The sequence below is a fragment of the Toxotes jaculatrix genome, chromosome 17 (genome assembly GCF_017976425.1).
Source record: "Toxotes jaculatrix isolate fToxJac2 chromosome 17, fToxJac2.pri, whole genome shotgun sequence".
Classification (NCBI taxonomy): Eukaryota; Metazoa; Chordata; class Actinopteri; family Toxotidae; genus Toxotes; species Toxotes jaculatrix.
Window position 1 is genome coordinate 1,804,122 of NC_054410.1, and position 18,284 is coordinate 1,822,405.

The following is an 18,284-nucleotide window of genomic DNA, read 5'->3' on the forward strand; positions in this document are numbered from 1 at the left end:
GGACTCTTTAGGGACAGAATTTATAGAAATAAGCTTATATGAGCAAGACATAGAAAAACCGAGCCAAACTGAAACTAAGATAGAGCTCCTGAAAACCACACAGGATAGACCTACAGATGTAAGGGAATATGGAGTCCAAGAAGGGCATCCTGAAGTGTCAACACTTGGTTCGCACGATGTACCCAAGAGCCTGGATGAAGAGTCTGTTAAGACGGAGAAAATCCACATGGAGCGCGAAGTACGTGTTTTACAACCTGATATACCGACCGGTCTTGAGGAACTTGAAAACGCATTTGTCATGACAGCAAAAGAGCCAAGGATAGATAGAGCTCAAACCCAGTGTGAAGCAGAGCCACAAAACAAAGATAAGGCTACAGCTGACATTCACAGTGAGAAGACCTCTGCTGATGTTCAGCCAGAACAGACTGCTATTGAGATGACCATGGGAGAAGTGAAGGTCGAGAAATATGCCATGGATGATCCAACCAAGGTCCTTCATGAAAAGTCTGACAGAATGGAAAAAGTCTCCACACAGGCTGATGTGTATGAATTACAGCTGAATGTACCAACAGATCAAGTGAAGGATGAAAACATTTCTGTCATGATAACCAAGGAACCAAGGACAGAAATAGATCAAACTAGGATACAGTGCGAAACATTGCCAGAAAACGAAGATCAGACTGCGGCTGACATTCACAGTGAGACGGCTGCAGTTAAGACAAGAGTCGAAGTGCAGCAAATCTGCACTGAAAGACAAGAGACTGTGACTCAGAGTGACTCCACTCAACCTGCACCTGTTGTGTTTGCAGCAGTGCAGCCATATGAGGAAAAGACAGAATTTGTAGAAATAAACTTATCTGAACAAGACGGAGTCAAACCAAGCCAAACTGGCACTCAGCTAGAACTCTCCACAGCCACACAGGAAAGTCTCAAAGACATCAAGGATCCTGGTGTCCAAGAAAAACATGGGCAAGTGTCGAAGCATGAAATGCACGATATACCCAAGAGCCAGGATGCAGAATCTGTTGAAAAGGGAGAAATCCACATGAGTGTCCCTGAACAGAAAACTGTCACGACAGAAAAAGAACCAAGGATCGAATCGAGTATCCAGTTTCAGACAGTTGAAGAAAGCAAGGATATGACTACCACAGATGTTCAGCCTGACAAGTCTACAGTTGAGATGACCAGGGAAGAAGTGCAAGACAGCCATACTGAATCTCTACCTGGGGTCGGTGTGACCCGTGAAACCCAAACAGACAGACACACAACAGACGCAACAAACAAGACAGAAGAAGAACAGGAGGAGGAGGAGAAGCAGTCGCTTCAGGAGCAACAGAGGGACACGATGGTCAAAGCAGATCTGCAAAATGCTGCACTCCCAACAGCCACAGCAGCCACCACTGGCGAAGTGAGGCTTCAGGACTTTGGTTTGCCACAGGTAGGACATGAGGGGCACTGATCTGCTTTCTTAGAGTAAAACTATAAAAAACAATATCCAGGGGAAAGAGGATAAATGTGGTTTTCTTGCTCCAGGTAATTCATATACGAATGTTCTCTGTTATGCTCAGTCTCCTGCATATACATGTCTGCGCTTGTTTGCTAACATTCTTTCGAGATTCATTTATGACTTGTCAATTTATCTTTAGAGCTTCTCAATAAGCCTCCAAGTTTCAAAAGATATTTACTCAATATTTGGGGCTGAACACGGCTACGTTTCATTAGCATTACATGCAAAGCACAAGAACATAATCCCTGAGACATTTATTACCTGTGCTACCAAAGGTTTCTGCGCCTCAGGGTAGGAATGTGACCTATCCCATATATGATATCATTATCCTGCAAGCCATAGAGAGTACACCTGATGCACTTTCAGAGAGAAGGACAAAGTTATGATTCAAATGGGACAGACTTGATTCACAATAAGAGACAGTGACAATGAGTTTTTTTCTTAGCTTGACTGAAACAGTATACAACTGCATGTCAGAATCTTTAATACCGGTATTTGGTGTCTACAATAGGAGCAGGTGTACAGCGTTGACAAGATATCATCTGTGTCAGTGCAAGCGTCACCTGACGTTACCCTGGATGAAGTCACTGAGGTGGAAGGATTACCTGTTCAGGACAACAAAACAGAGGAAAGTATTGTGAAGAAACTGGTTCTGAAGGCACCAGAAAGCTTTGCCCTGAGCAACGTCTTCACAGAGATACAGCTGCTCGCAGTGGCAGGACCCAACAGGCAACTCATTGAGGTATTATGATTACTGTCTGCAGTAGTGTCTTTTTGATGCTACCACAAGGAGTCACCCAAGTTAGAATGGTCAGAACATAGCTCGTTATTGTCATGTAATTTTGTCTGATTTACATCCTACCTGTTGTTTCTCTTTGTCTCAAGGGTAAATCAATGGAGGATGCTCCAGAGACTCTGATTACATCCACCAGGGATATGGAAGATTGTCTCAGCAGGCTGGTATCTGAAGTCTTGAGCTGCAAGAATCGCCGGGCTGAGCTCAGCCCAACAGCCATGGCCTGGCAGGTGGAGGAGGCTCAGGTGAGATGACAGCCTGTATGGTTGGTGGAGTTGGATTATAAGGAGTTGGTAATAAGGCCAAGTGCCTCCAGGATTGGGAATCTTTAATGATATCTGTACTAGCCAAAAGACGGAAATCAAAAAACAGTACACATTTGCCAAAATAATTGTGCAGTAACTGTGTTGCTTGTGTTTAGTAATAATTAGATAATCTCAGTAAACATTCGCATTAAAAATACAGGCTTTGAATAATGGTCTCTGTGTTTGCGGAGTACAGCAGTGCAGAGAGACTGCCCAGGCCCAGGTGTCACTACTCCCCCAGCTGAGAGGAGCTGATTCTGAGAACAGGGACACACTGGAGCATGTGGAGGATCAGTGGAGCACTGCTGCTCAGGATGCAGCTGCTGTCATCCAGAGCAAAGAGGCCCATCTGCAGCTTGTGAATGATTACTGCAGACAGACCCAAACAGCCAAGACCACAATGGAGAGACAGACAGCAGAACTAGACGCTGTGAAAATGTGAGTCTGAACAAAGAATGTAACATAAACCTAAAGATGTATGAAGAGATATGGATTGTGGATCCTTTCATAACTACAGTATATCCTGTACAATCTGTTGTAACCACCCAAATGCCAAACACATGATGTGTAGACTTCAATGTTTTTCTTTCAGGTCCCCACAGCAGAGCAGCTCCAAGGAAGCAGAGCAACTACGCTCCGTGCAGAGAAGTATGGAGGAGAACAGGACTGTACTTGGGGATTTGCTTGTGATCTATACTACGCTGTGTCCCCATCTCAGCCAGTCTGAGCAAGCAACGGCACAGACTGAGCAGAAGAACCTTCAGGAGAAGTGGAGAGGCCTGGAGAGAGCTGTGGAGAGGACCCTTCATCATGCAAATGTCCATTCTCAGGAGACCAGCAGCCTTCAGTCAGAGATATTGGGTCTACAGGAGCACTTGGAAACAATTAACAAAGAGCTTGAGCTCAAGTCTCCTTCAGATAATCAGTGGAATTGTGAGAAAGCGCAGCAGTTGATGGAAGCAAATGCGGAGGTTAAAGCTGCTCAGCAGAAATACCTCCATTTGCAGCAGCTTTCAGAGGCTCTGCTGCTCAGCTCACGGTGGGAGAAGGAAAGAAAAGACATACAACAGGGGCTCCAGACGGTCAAAGACAAACTTAGCCACACAGAGGAATTACTGTCCACGCAAACCCAAATCAGCAGCAACCCTATCATGGAGAAAATTATCATGGTGATGAGGGATGGCCTTGCCTGGGCTAAGCAGACAGAGAGTGACATTGAGGGCAGGAGGAGGAGTGTGGCGCTCCTCCCTGAAGAGGTTCACCGTCAGCTCCGAGATCTGAAGAAGCTGCAGTCTGAGGTGATGGCCAAACAGGGCCAACTGGAGTCACTGGTAGAGGAGGTGACGGAGCTCCTTCCACAGCTGGACCAGGCCGAGGAAGTGCCCATGGTTCGCACTTCTCTGGAATCCCTTGAACAGCTCTCAAAGTCCACCACTGATAAGCTAGCCAAGGCTGTGAGAGAGATAGAGTCAGGACTGCAGACAAGAGAAAAGCTGTCAGAGCAGATTGCCGATCTAGATTCCTGGGTTGTGGCTCATCTGCACAGAGAGGCCTCCAGGAGCGCGGACACTGAGTTCAGAAGCCCAGCCGAACTTGATCGCAGAGTTCGTCAGATTCAGGAGACCCTGGCAGAGACTGATAAGCAGGCTGCGGTCTGCGAGGCTCTTTTAATAAAGAGTAAAGACATTTCCTCTGAACTCAGCATCACAGAGAACTGTCAGCTGTTTGATAAGCTCACTAATCTCCAGGATGACATCAGAGCCATTCGTAGCTATGAAAAGGCCAACAAACAGGACCTGGATGAACTCATCCAGACTATAGATTCAAACAAGAAAAACCTGGTCACCACTGAAAAAAGCCTGAGGCAGATGTTAGTGGATCTCAGCAGACACAGGTTTCCCATCACAAGAGAATCCCTGCAAGCTTTGCAGCCTTTCAAACACATGATTTTGGAGCATAAGTCCCACATTGACCTCCTGCAACCCTGGATTCCCCAGGAAAAGACAAGGGAACTGCACTCGGTCATTTCTGAACTTCACCGCAAAATGGTTACCCTGGAAATGAAAGCCAGAGATCATGAAAGGTACCTGAACATGAGGCAGCGTGTGGAGGACCTCAGGGAGACTGTTCAGGAGCAGGTCCGCCAGACTAAAGAAGACAGCAAGGAGCTGGAGCAGAAGTACAAAGTCTGTCAGACCCTCCTCGTCCAGTTTCCTCTGATAAAGTATTTGTGTGAGGAGGCTCACTCCAAACTTCAGATTATCTCTGCTGATCTCTACCCCTCTCAGCTGACCGTAGAACGACAGAGACTCAAGCAAAACGAGGAGAGCCTCGACACCTGGGAGATTACGCTATACAACAACCTCAGCATCATCGAGTGGGACCTGTTGAAGGAACTGGACCTTGAATCAGAGAGGAAATCCACTCAGACCTTCCTCTTGAAGATGCAGCAGGAGCTGCAGGAGCCCACCGTGTTGGAGCCAAATGAAACAGTGATAAACAAAGAATACCAGAGAATCATGTCTGTGAAAAAGACGGTAGAGTCGAGACTGAGAGCACTGGACATTCTAGAGCAAAAGAAGGGAAAAGGAAGTAGATCCCAAGATCTGATGGTCTTGAAGAATGCAGTCCTCAGCGAATGTGACTCAAAAATGGCAAGTTGCATTGTTCATCAGAGTTAATACTGTATTATTCTGTGTCTGACAAGTTGAATGAAAACTGGACAGAATGCTATAGCCCTAGAATGATTACAGTGTGTAGCTTAAAAAATTTATTTTTTATATTTTAGGAAAGCATCTTCCAGGCCAGAGAGTCTTTGAGGAGCTACACCTGTGCTGTTAAAAAAGCAGTGCAGTTCCTGAGGGACATCGAGGTCTCTCTGCTGCCACTGCAGGGCTCTGCTGGACTCTGTTCTGAAAGGCTGGAGGAGACGCAGAAGGCTCTGGTTGCACTGCAGCAGCAGTTCCAGACAAATGTGGAGCAGCTCCAGAGCCAGTTTCCTCTGCATCCCTGCCTGTCCCCCGTGAAAGTGGAGCAGCTTCAGGAGAATATTCTGAGCCGGCTCCTGGTGCGGATGTCCACTCTCCAGGCAAAGGGCCATGTCCAGCTGGAGTGTCTCAGCAGGTACGAGGCTCGCAGATAAAAGTCTGATTCTTCAGCTCTGGACTGAAGTCTTATAGATGCCAAAACGAATTCTTAACAAATTTCTCTCTTTCAGATGTGCAGAGTGTCACAGGAATTACATCAAGTGCCAAGATGAAATCATCCAGAGTGTGAAGAGTGCAGAGGACGGCCTATTACAGTTTATCTCTCAAAAAGTCACCTGTCTCTCAGACTGCACTGATCAGGAGGCAAAGCTCAGAGTATGTAACACACCTCGTCTCTACAAAGCTGACTGTCCAGGGCCTCGTATTTTGTAAATAAGTTATGTAAAAAAAAAAATGCATTCAAGAAAAATTAGACCTAGATTTTTTTAAATTTCCTTTTCCTGTGAAAGTTTTTGATTGATCATCTTTGCTCCTCACCATTAAATCTTCATTTGACCCTTCACATGACCCTTCCTTGTGCAGGCTCTGTCTGAGGAGATGGAGTCATTGCTGAGACGTCTGGAGGAGCTGAAGGAGTGGTGCCCAGAGCAGAGCTGTCGTGGGGGCAGGGAGGCCACCGTGACCGCTCTCTTGAGACGGTTATCAAGGCTGCAGCGCTGCATGCAGGAGCTGGCAGCTCGTAGTAAACAGAGGATCACAGGATGGAGTGAAATCATCAACAGTGTAAGTAGATGTAGATACACATATATATTTGTAAGTTCAGCTTTACATGTACCCTGACTTCAGGTTAAAAGGATTTTAATTGGATCATTTTTCAAGCTCTCCAATACACGTATCTTTTAAGAAGAGATTTAAAAGAGGTAGGGTGCTGCTCCATTGCAGCCCAGATAAATATACATTTTCAGATGTGTGCATTCCCTCCTCTCAGGTGGAGAAGGCCTCTACCGTCCTGGAGCAAGTGGAGGCGGAGCTTCCTGATGGCTCACAGGTGAAGGCCTCCACTGAGGACCTTCATGACCTGCTGCAGTCCTGGGAACAGTACCAGGACAGACTGGACTGTGAGCATCGTTCCCTGTCTGCACTGGAACTGCGAGCTGCTAGGCTGCTGGGTGTCCCCGCCCACCTGGAGCAGGCCCCTCCCACTCCACTCTGTCAGCAGCTGCAGGCGATGCAGGCCCGATACAGCAGGTGAAGTGTTGTCCGTGACTTTCTTTACATCGCTGTTGCTGATCCGTTCTGGTGAAGGTCTATGTTTGAAATTCCATTGACTGGTCACTAAACTGCTGTGAGGCTCTGTGCTTGCAGTTTAACGGTGGATGTGTTTCTCAGTGTAAACTCCTGCTTTCATGGATTCAAGGTAAGACTCTTTTTTTAACTATTGTTGCTTGACGTACGTGTTTTTGCGTTTCCACAGTGTGAAGCAGAAGAGCAGCGAGGGTTTGGAGGTGGCCAGGATGGAGATGGAGGAGAGAGAAAAGGTTCGGGAGGAGCTGCAGGGCATCCAGGTTTGGCTGGAAGCTGCAGATGGTCTTCTGTCTGAGATGGAGCAGAGCAGCAGCACGCAGGAGCTACAGGTGAGACACCCCTCTGCTTAACTAGTGTTCATGAAGGTTACATCACACCTTCTTTCTTGGTGTCGCCATTGGACTCAAAAATGTGATGTGCTTTTCTCACTAACCAAGCGATTCCCCTGTCGTTCGAGGGACTTCTGTGTGTCTCCAGGTGGAGAACCTCTGATTTAAACAGCACACGACAGTGTGCTCAACGTTCGAGTTCCTCTCCTCCCTCCTGACCAGTGGATTGTAAATAATGGGTCTCTAATGAGACAAGACAGTTTGATCAACTGAACTGAAAACACAATGATGCATTTGTGCTCACTGCAGCTATTTTTACAAAGAGCGCGTGAGACACACTTGTCTTAACACTCAGCGAGAAACCTCATGAAACATTATGACAGTCTAATAAACATTGCATTCAGTGGGTAGTCTCAACAAACTCAACAAATACTGTAAATAAGTAAATGACAACTATGCATAGGTTTTAGTTTTAGTATTTACACAGAATATTAAAAAAAATCTGGTCAAAAAGGATGGACAAAATCTAATTATTCATTGATGCATTAATTCACAAGGCAGAAATCTGTAGGTCTAATGATTTAGAAAGTTCCGGCTGAATGTAGACAGAGAGGCCGTTAACTGTGTGGTACAAGTGTCCGATAAATATGAAACATCTAACCGTTGGCTTGGCCTCGGGCCCAGAGGCTGTTTGGTGTTCAGTGTTCACGTCTGTCAACCCACCAGCCCAGAGAATCACTCTGCCCTTTGTCCCAAAACCTGAGCAGAGGCCAACATCTCCCCATCCACTCCAGCTCTCTCTGCCCACACACACACACACACACACACACACACACACACACACACACACACACACACACACACACATCCCTCCCCCTCGGAGAAGGTCTGAGCTGATGAAAGACCTGGACACCCCCCCCTCCATCGCACCACATCTCCCCTCATCGCTCCCACCATCCCGACTCCCCCTCTTGTACCAGACACCTTTTGTTCACTGTTGTAAGTGGATCTTCCAGGTGGCCTTTGTAGCCAAGTCACTCCATAGACACACACATGCATTTGTTCTTCTGTACTTGTGAGGACCCTCAGCACATAATACATTCCCTATCCCCTAAATCTGAGCCCAGTCCTAAACCTTAACCCTTAAACCAAACAGGCCTTTGAAGGAGTGAGGACCTGACAAAGTGTCCTCGGTTTGTAAAAATGTTCTCACTTTCCAAAACTGTTTTCTCTATTCAAAAACTGTGAACTGTGAAAATACTGTGGCTTACTGAAACAATCTAACTTTTAGAAACGGCCTCGCTCTCAAAACACAAATCGGTCCTCACAAAGATAGATGCACAAGAACACACACACATGCACTCACACACTTTTGCACTCACCGCTTCCCTCTCTCATGCAAAAGAAACCATCTCCCTATACCCTCTCCCTTCCTTTGTATCACTCACTCACTCACACACTCACACACACACACAAAACATGCTCAGTTTCCCGTAGTGATAACAAGATGCACCTCCCTCTTCAGCAGAGCATCGGACGTATTCAGACTAAGGTAGTCTCCTCTGTCTTATCTCTCACATTTTAACAGATTTTTGTTTTTAATGCAGGTTGATATTGTGAAGTAGATTCTTCCTGAGGTGAAGTTCTCTCTGTTTAACTGTTGTGGAGCTGAAGGACTTTTAACAGGGAGGATCTGTTTGATAAAAGCAGCACAGGGGAGAGAGGGAGAGCTGACTGCTTAACAAAGACTCGGAGCTTACAAGCAGTTTATTCGCAGAAAGATGGAGAGAAGATGGATGTCTGTCTCCTTTTGGTCCAAAATACTGCAAGATTTCCACTATTTGACTGAAAAATTACGGAATTGCATAAAAGAATTACACCCCTCCTGACAAAAGTGTTGCTGATGTTGCTTGTAGGAAAGCGATGTGTCACTAACTGTTAACAGTCTGCTTACAAGTGTTTTTCTGGGTTTTGAGAAACGGTCATGCAAAGTTGATTTGTGGCACTTTACATTAAAGAGTCACAAAGAAAGTCAGTAAATGTTGGGATTTTTTTATTAATACTGCAGAAAATAAGGTTTATTTACAAGACTCTGTTCTCTCTGTGGCTTCAGGACGTCCACAGCCAGCTGTATGCCCAGAAGGCCTTGCTGCAGCGCATCATGGAGAGCCTGAAAATAAAGTACTCTGACATGTACACACTGGTCCCAGTCGAGATTGAAGGCCAACTGCAGGAAGTCACGCAGTCACTGCAACAAGTGGAAGTAAAGGTACACAAGAGTTTGGTTTTAACACAACTGATACATGGTGATAAGCATTTATGGGCCTTTAAGGGAAATTCTATTTAGAACAGGGAACAGAACACAGATCCCTGGAGAGATCCTGGATAGCACAAGGTCCCTATATACACAAGTCTCTACATTAGGCTTACTAAAAAATCTTCATAACACGTGGCATGTAATAAACTAAGAATTTAAACCAAGAACGCTGTAATTGTTGATGTGTTTGTCCCTGGTTGGTCCATCAGGTGGGAGAGGCCGTGGAGAAGAGTGGTCCTGTCCACAGGCTGGGGGCAAAGCTGTCTGAGATCCAGGCTGGCCTGAGGTCAGTTCAGAAGAGGCTGGAACAGAGAAGTCCAACTGTGACTGAAGCAAAGGTCACTCAGAAGGTGGGTGGAGACATGGAGGAGGCTCTGTGTCATTGACATTCTCCAATCACCTCTCTTACAGAAAACTGGTGACATGACTTAGTGATGTAATTATGTTGTCATATATCATGTAATAGGTAATATATGGATAGATAAATAAATAACCAGTAAATCCTCACATATGCTTGTGTCTGTGCTCAGCGTGTATGGGACGAGCTGGATGTGTGGCACTCCTGTCTGGCAGCACTAGAGGTGGACCTGCAGGACCTGGAGAAGCCTGAGGAGGCGCTGATCCTCACAGAGAGACTGGTGGAGGTCCAGCAGCTTCACTCCCAGCTGGCCAAACAGGCCGAGCAGAGGACCACCCTCCTCAGCAAGGTCACAAAGACTTCAGCTCCCATCTGTCCTCTCTCACATCTGAAACTTCTAGAGCTTCTTATTCGTCTTAGTCCCTGCTTATGATTTCTGAGTCATAATTACAGGTTGTTGTGCTTCTACATTTGTTTGGTGTTAAACAACAACAAGGCTATAATGACTGTGAATGTTTATGCAATTTATTTTCCGTCACCACAGGCAAACATTTAATGTTATGTCTCGCTCCTGTGCTCGTCGACACCTTTAACATCAACACCGTTTAACATTAGGAAACACCCATAATCCCCTCCTCACAGGTTTTGCAACTCTGACGACAGAACGTTTTGTTTCCTCACGTGTACAGTCAACAACACTTTGTTGTGTCATCCATGTGCTGTGGGTTGTAATTTCTAACATCTTTGGAAGGTGCTGTTTTCAGATGAAACTCCCAAGGTACCGTGTAGCCTTACGTCTGTGTAATGGTCGTTGGCTATGCAACAGTGAGTCGGTTGGTTACCTGATAAAGGTTTTTATTTGTAAACATCGTGTGTGTTTCTGGTCAGATTCATACGTGGCTTCAGGAGCATCAGGAGATGATCAGCAGCTCTAAGAGCTGGATGGCTGAAGCTCAGTCATGGCTCGCCACCCCCTGCACCTACACCACCGCTAAATGTCTGAGCAGCCATGTTCACACTCTGCAGGTGGGTACACTCCACACTGCACTGTCCTGCACTCTTTACAATGATATGCCATTCAATTCTACAGACACTTCAGTTTATTAATCATCACATTCTGCAGCAGGATGTGGTAAATGTAATTTTGCATTGGTTGAAGAGAATCGAATACTTTGTGATGGATCTACACTGAATGTCAGCACGTTTTTTTGTGATGCAGATGGTGCTGAATGACTCAGCGCAGATCCGGACCACTCTGCAGGGCTTCAGTTCAGTGCTGCAGGAAATGTCGCAGGTTTGCGACGTCGCACCTCTCCAGAGTCAGCTGGTCGAAGCTGATCAGCAGGTGGCCAGTGTTCAAGACAGCTTCGCTGCTCCTCTGTCTCAGCTGGAGCACGCTGCTGCTGTGAGTCCTTGATCTTATTCTTTTATTTTTATCGCCTTTGAGCTCTTCAAGAGATATTATATTTATGTTAGCCTGCCTCTCTTCACTGAGACATCTTTTGCTTATCCCTTTGCTCCCATACTTTTCTGTTTTGTAAATGGCCAAATATATTTGATTTGTAGGAGGTGGAGGCCATTGAGAGTGAGGTCAGGCGGATGGAGAACGACGTGGCTGAGATCAAGACTTTATTATCGTCTCCGGAAACTTTCCCCAGCCCCAGAGAGGAAGGACTTAAGGTGAGATGAGGAAATGGAACGCTCCACTTTGTAAGTCAAAAATCTATATTATTGTTTTCAGTCATCATGTCCTTCATCTGAATGTTCTTCTAAGGTGGTTGAGCAAAGGATCCAGTCCATGAGAAGAACAGTGGCTGAGATCCAGAAGTGTAAACCAGGCCTTTGTCTTCCAGAGAAGGCTGAAGAGACCCTGTCTGTCTTTTGTGTAGTGGACCAGCTCCAGACTCTGCTGCTGGAATTGGAGAAGGTCAGTCCGTCAGTCTGTCCGTCCATCCATCAGTCAGTCCGTCCGTCCTGCACTTCTCCTTCACTGAACCTTTTGCTTTACTCTCTGTAGAAAGTCCCTGCTCTGTTCATTCAGCAGCCTTCGACTCCGATCCAAGCCAAAGCTCTGTCCGCCGAGCAGGCTGCCGCTCAGCCGAAGCTCCAGAAATCCACTTCAGAGGAGTCCAAGGTTAGTTTGGTCCACTGTCCAGACTGTACCCTGTGCTTTGTTATCAGGTGACTCTTTGGTTTTAGTGGTTAAAAGTGGTTTAGGAGATTTTGATGATTATGTAAAGCCCCAAAGTCAGCGTGTGTAGAAAACAAACGGCAACTTCATACTTTTGCTGGCTCTCAGAAGGAAGACACAGAACAGGGCCAAATCAAAATTGTCCATGTTGAGGAGGATGTACTGAAGAGATCTGGAGCCACACTGCTGACTGTGGAGCGGTCCTCACCTGAGCAGAGACAGTCCTGGACACCTGACAGTGCTCAGGTAAGGAAGCCAGGGGGGCGTCGTCCTCTCTCCTCTTTCTGAAGAGTTTGATAGAAATAACCGAGCTGATGAACACTGTGTTTACACACAAAGATCATGACTGGTGTGCCACATGTTCATGCCCACTGTTGCATCATCTATGTTAAATTAACATCACTGGGTTATAAAACCTGTGTTTTGAATATCAAATATTTGATATTTGAATATTGAAAGGTGGTTGTTGTTTGCTTTCTTATGGTACATTAAAACAAACATGCATGCATACCCACTCTTACAAATTATTAACAAATGATGAAAAATATTCCAGAGTTGTTGTTTGTTTTCCCCGCATGCTTAGTACTAATTCTTCTGTTGAAAATGTTTTATGAGCATGTGTTCAATATACACTGTTAAAAGTGCAGGAGCTGGGACATTGAAATTTTCAGATCAAAACTCACCAGATTTTATAAAAATTAGCAGAAATGTTTTTTTTAAATATTTTTAAATAAAAAGCACGTTACAGCTGCTTTTAGTGCAAAAGCAAACAGTGACTGTCAGCAGCAGCAGAAACACTGGTCAGTTTGCAGCTCAGTATCCCAGACGTACTTTTGACCCAGACCCTAGCCCCACCTCCACCAACTCCCCCCCCCCACCCCATGTGACTCTGCACATTCCGTGTCAGCAGCGGGAGCATCAAGGCGTGCTCCAGGCTGAAGAAGCCGGAGAGAAAAGAGACAGTGAGGAGCAGAGAGTGGAAGAAGGTGGAGGAGGTGTTTTGTGGTGGCTCTGGGATGCTTTCCTGGGCACTTCTCCAGAGGTAAAGACGGTTGAGAGCTACTGTGGAAAAACCTTTCATCTCATATTCATCCTCTGTCCTCTTTTACCCCTTCGGAGTTGCTTGTTACCCAAGGTCAGCTACTTATAATTCAGCTGGGAGGGCTAAATTTTTAGCTTTACCACACTGGATGCTGTAACGATTTCTAGAACAAATTAAAGGAAAGTATTTGAAAAATCAATTCTGTTATATTGATGAGACACCTGAGACCATGAGACTCATCCTGATGTCATAATCCCAGCAATCTAATTGTCCTGTTAAACCAGTAGAAACAGCCATGTGACTAATCTTTGACCTGGGTCACTTTGCTCTCCACGTCCCTGTTGGCACTGAGTTCTTTCACCCTCCTCACCTCTGCTACCATTTCCTTACTCATCAGGTTCCTGATCCTTAATACATCTCCTCACTCACCACAGGTTCCCATCCTTTTCTTTTTCAACCTCCCTGAACATCTGTTTGTGGGTTTTGTTCTTCCTCTAGAGGGCAGTGTCAAACAGGGTTTGTCATTTGTGTGAGCACTGTAGATGAATGAACTGTTCGCTAATAAAAGCACCAACACTGATTTTTCTGTCGGCCGTTAAACATTTTCATCTGATTGTTTATATCGATTATTATAAAGTTTTTCATTGTTGGCATCAGGAACCTCTGGTGGTTGTACCAGAAGAGACTGAAGCTGCCACTGGACAAAGCACTGAACAGACTGGAGGACATGGACAGGTAACTCAGCTCTGTCAAACCTCATCACTGGCTCTTCAAAGTCAACTTTATTGTCAAAACCATATGTACAGGTCATACACAGGTTTTGAATTTGCAGTGCTCCCTAGGCCCACAGTGTTACAGTAAACAAAAGTAGTAAGATAAATAAATAAAAATAGTATAAACATAAACAGCATAAACACACAACTCCATCAACAATACACAACAGTATAAACAGTATAAACATATCTCAATATAAACATAACATTAACAATAGAGAAAAGACCTAGTTGAGAAGAAAGACTTGTATATAAAAAATCTGTGACACAAAAGAATTTGTGTGTAATTTTTAGCTCAAATTATGTAATTTTAGCAGTAACAGGGTTATACAGCAGCAGCTGAACGTAAGTGCCGGCTCTTACTGAAATCATTGAAATTATTCATTCTCAGCTCTTTTAATAGGACAAGTTGATATTCAATAAATTTCCATACAGTCAGGACAAACGAGCGTGGGGCTGAGGGCCACAGACGGGGCAGGAAAGTTCAACAAAAAAATATAGAACCTCATCACTCAGATCTTCAGTTAATCAGCTATGGATTTCGGTGGGTTTTATCAGTTGTCTGTAATACTACTGTAATACAGCAGGAGTTATACAAGATAACATAACAAGACGTCTGTAACTTTATGTAACATCCTTAAATTTCTTAACAGAGTGGATCAATAACTGTGTGAGTCCTTATCTTGTGGTGTAGACTCAAAGTGATCAGTGGATTTAACTGACTGACATGACTGATCTTCTAACCCTGCTCATGTTTCTTCAGGATGTTGAGGGCCCCACTGACACCACAGAAGCAAGTTCATCTGAAGCTTTATCAAAACCCCTGGGCACAGTCAGAACTCAGTCCCTGCCCGAGAGCATGGTAAACACAACCTCGACCGTAAACGTTTCCAAATCCAACTCTGGGCCTCAACAGAGATGTGTAGTCTCCTAGATCTAGAATTTATCTTGAACTTTTCACTTTTTCTCCACATCTCCAAACCCTCCTCAAAACAAGCCTAGATTCTACAGCTTCTTCTAGCACAGACCTTATACTTATTTCTTTTCTGAAACCAATCCTGGAGCATCCAGCCTCTTCTGGAGCCCACCTTAGGACTCACAGTGTTCTCTAGAATCAAAGTCAGACCTGCCATTCCTTCCAAGAACCAAGCCTAGAACACTAGTGTCTCCTATAACCTATTGTACATCTATCAACTTATAAGAGATCCAGCCTTAAATTTCCTCTACAATCAAGTCTAGATGTCAAGTCTCCTCTAGAATCCTCTAGAATGAATCCTGGAGCTCCAACTGATTCTAGTTCCATCTTCTAGAAACTTTTCTTACCAAATCCAGTTCTCTGTGGTTTGTTTGAACCAGCTGCAAGGCTCATGGGTTTTTCTAGAACCCAGGTTTAGAAATTAGCTTAGAACATTCATTCTTCCTGATCCAAGTCGAGAACTCCTGACCTATTCTAGTGCCAAACCTAGAACTTTTCTAGTTCTTCTAGAAATGTCTGACATTAAACCTCAGTGCATTTACATGGCAGAGAGTTCCGGGTGCTGGCCTCCTCAGTTCAGGAAATTTGGACTGTTTATCAGTGTTACGTACTGAATTGTTAAAGATAAAGTAGACGATAGGAAAATATCTACTTTTGTGCCAAAGATCTACTTTTTCTAAGTTTACTTGCATGTTTACATGAAGGATTTAAGAGCTCACCCATCCTCAGAGTAATTCTGCCGACTCTGTGACAAGTGAATGCCACTGAGAAGCGGTTCAAGATGACACAGCACATTATTTGACACAGAAGAGGGAAGTGGTTGTCAGGGTGATGGTTACTATTTTACCAAAAACTGAAAGCAGGTTGATGGTATTTAGCATGAGGGGTGGTTGGATTTTAACAGTCTGTAATAAGCTTTTGCATGAACCTTAATTATGATGAGTTAATGTTTTTATAAAAGGCAGAAACAAAGTGTGCTCACACACGTATTTGTGAATCATGTTTTATAATGTATCATACAGGGAATGATGGTGATTTAAACCTTTTCATTTACTATCTGAGCTCATTTGCCAGCAAATGCAGAGTCTGTAAAGTAAACTCTTGTTTGCTTGCTTATTCGCATCTGCCATTTGTATTTCTATAAGCTGAACATGATAATAAATTGTTTACAGAGTTAATTGATTAACGGAGTAATTATTACTTTGATTAATTGCTCGGTCGCTGCCTGGCGGCAGGAGTGTGTGGAAGAAGATTCCCTCTTTATTACAACACAGCTTTTATACTTCAGAAACAACCTTTTTTTAAAATGACTGTTGGCCATGAAAATGCACTGGTTTGACATGATTACTGATTAACACACTGCTGTTGGCAGGTGAAAACCTCCAAATTTACCTTTACGGTTTTTCATTAGAGCAAATGTTCTCAAACAATCAGAAAATGATGTCACTTCCTCGTATTCATGATTTTTTAAGGCCCATTTATGAATCCAGCAAATCGTTAAAAACAAACCTAAGAAAAGCAACAAAACCTAAGAAGCTGCCGTTTTCTGAGACCGGAGGTTTTCACCTGAAAGCAGCAGCACTGAGACGTCTTACATTAAACGGCATGTGCTGTACTTGTACATTGTTCCACTTTTGTCTGTCCATCCTGTCTCCAACTCCAAACAAGAGCACAAATACAAATAAACCCACAACAGTGATCTACTCCTCCGTCTCTCTCTTTTTCTGTGTCAGGAGCTCGTGCAGGGTCGGAGGGACACACACACACCTACACACACCACCCATAACTGCCCAAAACACACTCACAAAGCAGCTCATGTACCCCTTGTGAGGTGGACAGTGGTATGTGGCCCCAAAGTCTGGTTCTGTCAGCATGTGGAGGAGTCCTGCTAAAATCTTCTCCAGAAAAAAAAACCCAACCATAACCACCACACAGATGCACACACACACACACACACACACACAGACACACACCTTCTAACTCCGTTTAACATCAGCAGAGCAAACAGAGGCCTCAGAGCCTCCCCCACCTCCACATTCAGACCCCAGCATCAGGGCCACGCCGAGGGCCTGCATCCTGCTGCAGCCCTGGTTTCAGCATGATGCTATGAGAGAACCATCCAGTAATGTCCAGGCACAAAATAACCATCTAGCTGTTGGTTTACGAGCTGATGTATTTTATGCTTGACCTGACGCAGTCGTGCAGTTTGATGTGCAGGTTGCACCGGTTTTGAGTTTGCTCACTCCCAGCCTCTCAGTGCTGTATTGGTTTCATGTGCATTTATCCTTTCAATGCATTTTTATTCTGAGATGCATTTACATTCACACTGAGCCCACGGGGCAGCATGGGGAGCATATTTTCAAAATATGACTCCTGGTAAACTAATAATTTCTGGCCTTGAATTACTAAATTCTGCTGTAAAATTACTAAACTAATTCCCTCATTCCACATGTTCTTGTCTCTCAAACACTTACAATAGATTACATGCATTTAATACAGTTTCAGAACACACTGATATACTAATGGTTTTGGCTGTTAAACAACACGTTTTGTCATTTTTCTTTCTTCTTTATAAAACAGAGACGGGAGATGTCTTTCAAACACACAAATGACTCATTAAAAGGAACAATTTAAATCATTTAAAGGTAGAAGATACTAAAAAATAAGCATCCTCAGTATAAAACGAGTGCACTAATCTGAAACCACCTTCTCTCAAAAATATTCTTCCCTGACAAAAATGAGGCTCCTCACATTCACATCAGACTTATTGACACCAAAGCCCGGTGAATGGCTGAGTCAAGTGATTAATCCTGACATTTAAAGCAGGTTTGTTGACTCTTGGTGTTCACCTCCTGTTAAGGCTGCATCAAACCCTCAGCAGTTTCTTGGCAACTGTATGCAGAGCACTCAGTCATGAAGGAAACCAGCTATTTCTTTTCTTTTTTTTTTTTTTTAACTTTGCACTGCACATGCTCAAAATAATTCACTCTGAAAAAGGACGCAGGGGTTAAAAAGTCTAATGAAGATGAGATGTAAAGGAAAATAACAGTGAAACACACGAAGCTCTGATAGATTAAGTTGTCAGATGAGTGACATCTACAAAGTGCAGTAACAGTCTCATGAGGAAGTAGGAGTGTTTGTATTCTGTGTGTAGTGCTTACTCAGCTCACCCTCTGTCCCAGCTCCACCCCTGCAGCCTGAGGCCTCTTTTCTTTCTCTGTCATTCTCTCTCCCTGTCACTGGAGCCCGGCCACCACTCCAGGAAGTGGTTTCTGCCACAGGTGGGTGGAGCTGAGAGCGAGAGAAAGAGAGGAGAGACTGAGAGCGAGAGACAGAGAGAGAGAGAGAGAGAGAGAGAGAGAGAGCCAGGCAGGGGAAAGGTTGTAGGATTACGCCTC

The 18,284-nt window shown here is 44.5% G+C and overlaps 1 protein-coding gene across 1 annotated transcript in view; it reads left to right on the forward strand.

The window, feature by feature from the left end:
* Positions 1–18,284, forward strand: part of syne2b (spectrin repeat containing, nuclear envelope 2b) — a 108,940-nt gene that overhangs the window by 47,064 nt on the left and 43,592 nt on the right. The window contains exons 59-81 of the mRNA XM_041061260.1: positions 9–1,438; positions 2,019–2,249; positions 2,393–2,548; positions 2,805–3,046; positions 3,201–5,262; positions 5,397–5,731; positions 5,826–5,970; positions 6,178–6,378; positions 6,584–6,843; positions 7,070–7,229; positions 9,343–9,498; positions 9,756–9,896; positions 10,077–10,253; positions 10,793–10,930; positions 11,124–11,309; positions 11,471–11,584; positions 11,679–11,831; positions 11,922–12,038; positions 12,204–12,341; positions 13,003–13,137; positions 13,795–13,872; positions 14,674–14,841; positions 18,207–18,266. Coding sequence (XP_040917194.1) covers positions 9–1,438; positions 2,019–2,249; positions 2,393–2,548; positions 2,805–3,046; positions 3,201–5,262; positions 5,397–5,731; positions 5,826–5,970; positions 6,178–6,378; positions 6,584–6,843; positions 7,070–7,229; positions 9,343–9,498; positions 9,756–9,896; positions 10,077–10,253; positions 10,793–10,930; positions 11,124–11,309; positions 11,471–11,584; positions 11,679–11,831; positions 11,922–12,038; positions 12,204–12,341; positions 13,003–13,137; positions 13,795–13,872; positions 14,674–14,841; positions 18,207–18,266 — 6,983 coding nt within the window. The remainder of the gene's footprint in view (positions 1–8; positions 1,439–2,018; positions 2,250–2,392; positions 2,549–2,804; positions 3,047–3,200; positions 5,263–5,396; positions 5,732–5,825; positions 5,971–6,177; positions 6,379–6,583; positions 6,844–7,069; positions 7,230–9,342; positions 9,499–9,755; positions 9,897–10,076; positions 10,254–10,792; positions 10,931–11,123; positions 11,310–11,470; positions 11,585–11,678; positions 11,832–11,921; positions 12,039–12,203; positions 12,342–13,002; positions 13,138–13,794; positions 13,873–14,673; positions 14,842–18,206; positions 18,267–18,284) is intronic.